Below are 8,344 nucleotides of genomic sequence, written 5' to 3'. Positions count from 1 at the left end.
AATAAAAATTTTGTCTTGAAAATATAAAATGTTACTTTTGATAAAGTATTGATTATACAACTTTTTCATAAAAAAATTTAGTCTCTATTATAAATAAAATATGATTTTTTAAATTTAATAAATAACATATGTATCTAGTCAATATTATAAATCAAATGAATTATTAAAAAAAAATTATATACTCCCTCCGTCCCATAATACATGACACAGTTGACCATATTACGCATACCAATGCATAATTTTGAGCTTAAATATATTAAAAAAAATTATGAAAATTTGATATTTTGAAAATACTCATCAAGACGGATCTAACGACATCTTATATGATATTATTTATCTTAGTATATTAATAGAAAAATATAATCAAAGTAAAATAGGTCAAAATTGCACATTTTTAAATGGGTCATCTATTGCGGACGGAGGGAGTACATAAATTATTAGAGAAATCTTAAAAAAATGGATTTTGTTTCTAAAAGAAAATGAACTTTTGTTTATGGTCACTATTATAACAACACGTAATAGTATACGCTACCCTGTTCGGCCATCGAAGCGTCTGAAAGGATACCAACAGGGCAACATGTTGATGTGCGGACAAAATAGTATATATTGTGTCACTCACTGTCACATGCTCAACAACACAATGAATGAATACTACGTTTTTTTTTTTTTTGAAGGAAAATAAACTTTTTAATTATTATTATTATTATATCATCCTATCTTAAGTCTTAACTACCTTAATAATATTAATAGAAAATAATATTCTCCCCTCTTGCTTTTCCACAACACAAGTGACAAGTGTATTTTGGGTAATGCCACACTATCAACCTGTCAACAAGTTGCTACTTGCAACAATATTTATATTTTATTTCATCCCATAATAAAAAAAATAACAAGTTGTGGTCAATCTTCCATTTCAACTCTATAAACCAAACACAAATATATATTCCAATTAGAACCTTAATTGGGAGACATGGGGAACAACGAGCATCTTGAGTATGTGTTTGTGCCATTGGGATTATTGGTGTTCTTTTTGTACCATGCTTGGCTTCTCTTCACTATTCTTCGTGAACCTCATCGAACTGTCATTGGCTTAAACGCTGAGTCTCGTATTCAATGGGTTCATGCTATGATGAGTGTGAGTCACTCAATTATTTTGATTACCATCTCATTTCTATTTCTAATGAAATTGATGCTAGAATTACTTATGTTTGAAACTATATATATGGTTGGATCAATCCATTCTCATGTTTTCCAGTTTCTATATCTAACACTAAAGATGTTCAACTCAACCTACCTTTTTCTTTTATAGATCACTTGAGCCAAACATCTTCTCAGGATCCCTCCAATTTGTGCAACATATTTGGTCTTTTTATGCTCTAATTTTGTGCAACATTGTCTGTATTTATTTTATTCCTTTTTCCATTAATTCAATTGCTATATTTTCAGGATCCCTCCAAGAACGGTGTTTTGGCGATCCAAACAATCCGCAACAATATCATGGCGTCTACTCTTCTTTCTACAACAGCTATCACACTAAGTTCACTTATTGGAATTTTTGCTAGCAGTTCGTGGAGTTCTGATGATACATCATCTTCCATACTTCAAAGTACTTCTTCAATCAAACACATTTCGATTACCATCTGCTTCCTTGTTGCATTTTTATGCAATGTTCAGTCTATAAGATGCTATTGTCATGTCAGCTTTTTAATCAACGCGCCAACACTCAGAGATAAAAAGGCATATATGGAATATATTGCTAAGACATTGAATCGCGCTAGTTACTCCTGGTCCCTTGGATTGCGAGCATTTTACTTATCATTTCCTCTCTTCCTATGGATTTATGGGCCTATACCAATGTTTGCTTGTTGCTGTTTGACATCATTCAGTTTGTACTTTTTGGATACAACAACTAGAATCACAAGGGATCTTCATAGTGACTCATTCAGAAAGGAGAGTGATGATGTAGAATCTGCAGTGGAGGCTGATTATTATCCTCTAGCTGGCAACAGTTTAGCTCAAAATGCAGCTGTAGATAATGTATAATTGATGTATATTCGTAGCAATTACAGTTTTGGATGATTCTGTTAATAAGTATATGAACATATGCCTTGGATGTTGGAATGATTCGATGAGAGTGAATTTCAGTTTCTTGTCAATGTCTGTAGAATTCATTTAAAGGTGTCCTTGCATTTATTGTAAGTCACCCAATCATGTTGGCTGTACCTTCTATGTCTGTAAAAATAATAGTGTTTGATGATGAAAATAAGAAGAAAAATACATTTTTCTTATTTGAGTAGCCAAAACAAACTCGCAAAAGGTAAAAACAAAGAGAAAGTGAATAATAATACCTTGGAAACCTTCATTAGTGGACATAGCGATGCTGGCTTATCTGATTCTTCCAAAACACATTTTCTTTTGCGACTTGTAAGTGAGGGATATGTCCAATATATACATCATTTGGTCACAATTATAAACAAAAATTTGAATAAGTGATGTATGTTGTTTATAATATAGACTGCATACATAATTTAATAAATGAAGTTTTGTTTATAACAGTGATAAGATGTTATGTATATTCCTTCAAAAAAAAAAAAGATGTTCATTTTTTTATTTATGAAACAAATACTACTACTTTGCAACCTAATTAACAAATAATTTTTGTATGAAATTTTCTGATTATTGAGCCCAATTACTCCTTATTCGCTAAATAAATAAATGCTGGTGAGGTATTTGCAATATACGTTATATATTCATTTTTGAATAGTATTAAAACTTTTATTTATGAAACAGATCTTTTGCAGTATGCGTAATAATATATTTATTTTTAATAGTATTAGAAAAATCAAACAAAGTCCGTGGGTTACAACAAATGACAGAGGTACGTTGTTAGCCCAAACCCGCATGGCTAAGCAATAATTAGTTGCTTTGTTTCCTTCAAGAACAAGCAAGCTTGAGTGAATAATTAGTTGTGTTAATTGATTTCCTTAGAACATAGTTATTGTTTGTTCTACCAACATATTTGGCCTTTTTAGGATCTAATTTTGTGCAACATTGTCTGTCTTTTTTCTTCTTCTTCCATTAATTCAATTGCTATATTTTCAGGATCCCTTCAAGAACGGTGTTTTGGGGGTCCAAACTATCCGCAACAATATCATGGCGTCTAATCTTCTTGCTACAACAGCAATCACATTAAGTTCACTTATTGGAATTTTTGCTAGCAGTTCATGGAGTTCTGATGATACATCTTCCATACTTCAAAGTACTTCTTCAATCAAACGTATTTCGATTACCATTTGCTTCCTTGTTGCATTTTTATGCAATGTTCAGTCTATAAGGTGCTATTGTCATGTCAGTTTTTTAATCACCGCACCTACACTCCGAGATAAAAAGGCATATATGGAATATATTGCTAAGACATTGAATCGTGCTAGTCACTCTTGGTCCCTTGGATTGCGAGCATTTTACTTATCATTTCCTCTCTTCCTATGGATTTATGGGCCTATACCAATGTTTGCTTGTTGCTGTTTGACATCATTCAGTTTGTACTTTTTGGATACAACAACTAGAATCACAAGGGATCTTCATAGTGACTCATTCAGAAAGGAGAGTGATGATATAGAATCTGCAGTGGAGACTGATTATTATCCTTTAGCTGGTAACAACTTAGCTCAAAATGCAGCTGTAGATAATGTATAATTGATGTATATTCGTAGTAATATCAGTTTTGGCGATCTTTTTAGTTTTTTTGTTAATGGTTGTAGAATTCATTTAAGGTGTTGAACCTCTGGAGAGTTGTTGCATTATAACAAAAAAAATTATGTTAAACATAAGTTGAAAGATTTATGTTATAGTATATGATTAATTTTTTTATTTTAGTAAGAGTATATGATTTATAATTTTAGGGTTATTTTAATGATTTTTAGAGCCTATGTATAATTTGCACATCAAGTGCTTGATGAAATGTTTGAATTAGTTTTTCATTGATTGCTTTTAATTTTTTATTGTGTAGATTTGAAACAATAGCCGGGTGGATCGACATTCATGTACAATTCAACGGCGGAGAACCTCAGAGGTTGAAGGTTCGGCGCCTTGGTGTAACGTTAAAGGTCTCAAGGATGAATTGACTGAATTCAACCAAGGAGTTAACCCCAGAGACACAAGGATGGTGTAACACGTTCGATATAAACGTCCAACGCTCGACGAGGGGAGAGTATCATTCACTTGGGTGGAATTAACGAACGACGAAAACGTGACGAGCATGTTTTGGGAGCACAACATGTTCCAGTGGATCGATATGCGGGTGACGTTGCTGAGATCAACTGAAGATATCATCAAAAGTTTGATTCCGCCAGAAGATTGTCATTAGGTACGGAATGTATGCACCTTCCAGCTACAACAATTGTCTTCGTTTGAATGAGATAATTCAAACTTGCCAAACGACAGGTCTCCAATATTCAGACGGCATTCCCATTGCTCCTGTCAAAAGATTAAATTCTTGTTCGGCTGTTTTAAATGAAGGTATTGAAGTGTCAAGGAATGGACCTCATTCTTTTGACATTTGAATACCATCATTTAATCCCAGCCTAACAACAATTTAATCTTTTGAATGGAAACATTGAGAATGCTGGTCGAATATTGAAGTTGTGCTACTTGGCAAATTTGAATTTACTCCATTCAAAGGTAAGACAATTGTTATATCCATCTACAAGAATTAATCTTTCATATTTTTTTTTTTTCAATTTCGACCATTCATTCAACACATTGGAGGGAGATGTTAGTGTGAAACAAAATTAGGTCCACCAAACATGTGATGGACACTTGTTTAATATTGATATGCCAATGTCATCACCGATTTGGAATTGTTTAATAAGTGGGCCATCATAATTTGTGAACACACATAACTGCATCTTATCTGTAATCCAATTTCGTATTAGTATTGTTTTGTTTGTCACAGTCAAAATTCAGACACAATTGGAGAACGTGGTGCACTGCATAGATCCATTTTTTCCTACTTTTTTGTTCCCTTTTGATATAAATAAGATGGATTTTTATTATTTTAATTTTGCAGACAACTTTACTGCTTTAAAGAACAAGAGAAGAGAGTCTTTATTTAATTAGGAATGTTACATGTTTTGTAGTGGAAGAAAAAAAAAAGACAAGTGTGCATGTGTAGTTGTCAAAAGACAAAGAAAGTCGCTAAGTGTGTGTGATAATGAGGTGGAACTAATTTGAATTTCATCACAACAGTTTTTGGAGTGTTGTGTTGTGGGGTAGCATAGCACTACACTTTCAGAGGTAACAATAAGGTTACTGAGTGAGTGGTGAAAGGTAAAGTTTGATTTGAAGAAGCAAAGAGGAAGAAGATGGAAATAGAGGATTTGGATTATGTTTTGGTTCCTGTTGGTATATTGGTGTTGTTAATTTATCATGTTTGGCTTCTCTACACTATAATCCGACACCCTTCTAGCACTGTTATTGGCTTGAATGCTCAGTCTCGTTACCAGTGGACTCTTTTCATGATGTCTGTCAGTATCTCTCTCTCTCTTGTTTTTATCTGTTGACACTTGGCAATCCTTAACATTTTGTATTTATCTTTAGTTATGTATCTAATGATAAAATTTTAGTTTACCACGCTTCATGTTAGTTATTGTTGCATAGTATACAAAGATAAATGATAGCTTATACGGTGTTTACCGCCTCATATTTTTTAACTCTTTTTAATTTTTGCTAATAGATAATTAAAAATATTGAAGATCATAACTGAGAATTTGTGTATGTGAAACAATCAACTAGGGGACGGAGGAAGTGGTATATATTGCTGTAGTCTCTTGAACTGCCTTTTCACATACATATTTTTGGATTTTAAGTGTAAGTGGTTAGGTCTCCTGTGTCTGTGAATGGGTAAATGTTGAATATATAAGAGAGGTGAGACGTCTCCCTCTCTTGTGGTCCTGAAGTATTGACCTGTTGTTGCTCGCGGCACTCTCCCGAACTCCCCAACTCCCCAATAAGACATATTTATACATATCTATGTGTATGATTGGACTAACGGTAAGTTTGACAGAATACCGTAATTATGTCAAAGGCATCATGATTTCAAACATGAACAAATAAAGTTGTTTTCATAAGTCTTGCTTGCACAGATTGTTTTTGTTGAGTGTCACAAAATCTAATACAAGCAGCAGTAGTGCTGCATACTGGAACACTTAGAAAAGTCTATTACAGTTTTGATAAAAAAGTTCTCTTGTATTGCATATACTGTTTTCAGGATCCAATGAAAAATGGGGTATTGGCTGTTCAAACAATCCGCAACAATATAATGGCATCTACTCTACTAGCTACAACAGCAATCACACTAAGTTCACTAATTGGAGTTTTTGCAAGCAATGAGACAGAGACCAAATTAGTTTTTGGCAACAAAACTTCCCTTAATTCTTCAATAAAACGCCTTTTTATCTCATTATGCTTCCTTGTTGCATTTCTATGTAATATGCAATCTATAAGATACTATGCACATGTGAGTTTCTTAATCAATACACCTGCACTCAATGGCAAAAAGGATTTTATCGAATATGTTGCAAAAACATTGAACCGTGGAAGTTATTCTTGGTCTCTTGGTTTGAGGGCTTTCTACACGTCAATTCCACTTGTCCTATGGATTTATGGGCCCATACCCATGTTTATTTGTTCTTGCTTCACATCATTTATTTTGTACTTCTTGGATACAACCACTCAAATCACAAGGGATCTTCACACTAAGTCCTTCAGGGAGAAGGAAAGTACTGAGGAAGAGGATGCATCAGCATAGCTCCATATATATGTAACTGTTATTAAACTTGATAGTAACTATGATACTTTTTATCTGTAGTAATTTTTTCTATAATTACTAGTTACAAACCCGTGCTTCGCACGGGTTCAATAACGTTTTTGATAAAAAAAAAATTCGAAAGAAGATATGTTAAAACGACGGAACATTATGATTCATCATAAAATATGTATGGGTTGGTTCCAAAGCATTATAAAGATCTGCTGTAGAAAAAGGGCATGTTCTATTTTGTTCAAAAGATTAGGAAAATAACATTATAATTAACATGATACTAATTTGAACCAATGAAGGAACCAATAATGTGCAGATTGACGTTACATAATAGTTAGGTTTATAAAAGAGACTCCAAGTGTCAAAGACTAACTAAAAAGAGATTTTTGTCAATATTTACATCAGACAAAATGAAAAGAACAAATGACATCCCAAAGTCAAAATAGTTTACGATTACAGTCCAAAGCGATACGTCAAAATAGTAGAAGTTCAAATAGTTCAGCAGCAAATATCTACTTTAGAACAACTCGAACGTGCAAGTTCTTCGGTGACTTTTCGAGACCAAATATGAGCTTACCACCTTCTATCATCACACGTTCTCTGTAGAAATTGATCCATAGCCCACCCAAGTATTTTTCATAGCTTGCTCTTTCGGCGGTAATGAGGCGACACTTATACTTTCTCTGTATGCGAATATAGTTACATATAATTTATAAAATAAAGGTAGCTTAACTGATTTAAGCTAAAGAAAATGTATCATGACTTCTAATTTATCTTCCTATTATCTTCCTATAAAGTCTAGATAAATACATGTATGTGCATTATATGAACCCCGTTGACCAATTAACATTGTTGAAACAAATGGAAATTAAGCATCACTCCCGCATGTGCATCTATAGCTAGCACCATTTGACATTGATGTCTTCGAACATTTGGTGCAACTCTTATAATACCATCCAAACTGGTTATGATTGAATTTAGTTGTTTTCCAAATAGTGATGAAGAATGTATCCTAACCCAAATTATGCACATGAAATAAAGAATAATGCAATATGTATTTTTAACTTGTGCATCAAAAAACTCAAAGCATGTTCGTGCATAAAAAAAGCAGACCATGACTAAGTTTATAAATTCAGTAATTGGCCTAACCTGAGGCAGATTGAAAAAATCGTTGTACAAAGTACGTTGAGAAGAAGCCGAACTCTAACTTAAGTTATGACTGATACTTTGACTCTGAGCTTGAGAAGTGTTAAGGTCACGACAACAATTCAAGAAACATGGTCAATAAACAATCAAATCAGATTGTGAAATAATAAGTTACTCTAATACTATATTTTGAAATCATAATGCAAACTTACTAAGTCTTAAACTTCTCAACAACCGGATAATGTAGGTTGATGAGCAGCCTCGAACCTGACCAATTGTTACATATATTTGGGTTGCCAATGACTACAAAATGGAAGAACTCAAGGTAAATAGATGGTAAATGATCAAGCTACGGAGTATTTTTCCCATAGTGTTACATCA

General features: G+C 33.2%; 2 protein-coding genes across 3 annotated transcripts; both read left to right on the top strand.

Annotated features, from left to right (window-relative positions):
* The first annotated feature begins 909 nt into the window (after positions 1–909).
* Positions 910–3,781, top strand: LOC11409628 (uncharacterized). Of its 2 annotated transcripts, none has more exons than XM_039828382.1 (2): positions 910–1,135; positions 3,103–3,781. In XM_039828382.1, the coding sequence occupies exons 1-2, from the start codon at positions 971–973 to the stop codon at positions 3,694–3,696; spliced, it is 759 nt and encodes a 252-aa protein (XP_039684316.1). In that variant the 5' UTR covers positions 910–970; the 3' UTR covers positions 3,697–3,781. The 2 variants fall into 2 exon arrangements, with proteins under 2 accessions (XP_039684316.1, XP_024629687.1); XM_024773919.2 differs by lacking the exon at positions 3,103–3,781 and adding an exon at positions 1,447–2,288 and having other exon boundaries at positions 920–1,135.
* Positions 3,782–4,948: 1,167 nt separating this feature from the next.
* On the top strand, positions 4,949–6,922 carry LOC11411172 (uncharacterized). The gene is made up of 2 exons (XM_003630994.4): positions 4,949–5,525; positions 6,269–6,922. Exons 1-2 carry the CDS (start codon positions 5,364–5,366, stop codon positions 6,806–6,808), a joined length of 702 nt encoding a protein of 233 aa, XP_003631042.1. The 5' UTR covers positions 4,949–5,363; the 3' UTR covers positions 6,809–6,922.
* The last annotated feature ends 1,422 nt before the right edge of the window (positions 6,923–8,344 follow it).

The sequence above is a fragment of the Medicago truncatula genome, chromosome 8 (genome assembly GCF_003473485.1).
Source record: "Medicago truncatula cultivar Jemalong A17 chromosome 8, MtrunA17r5.0-ANR, whole genome shotgun sequence".
NCBI lineage: Eukaryota > Viridiplantae > Streptophyta > Magnoliopsida > Fabales > Fabaceae > Medicago > Medicago truncatula.
This window is presented reverse-complemented; position numbering and strand designations above follow the sequence as displayed.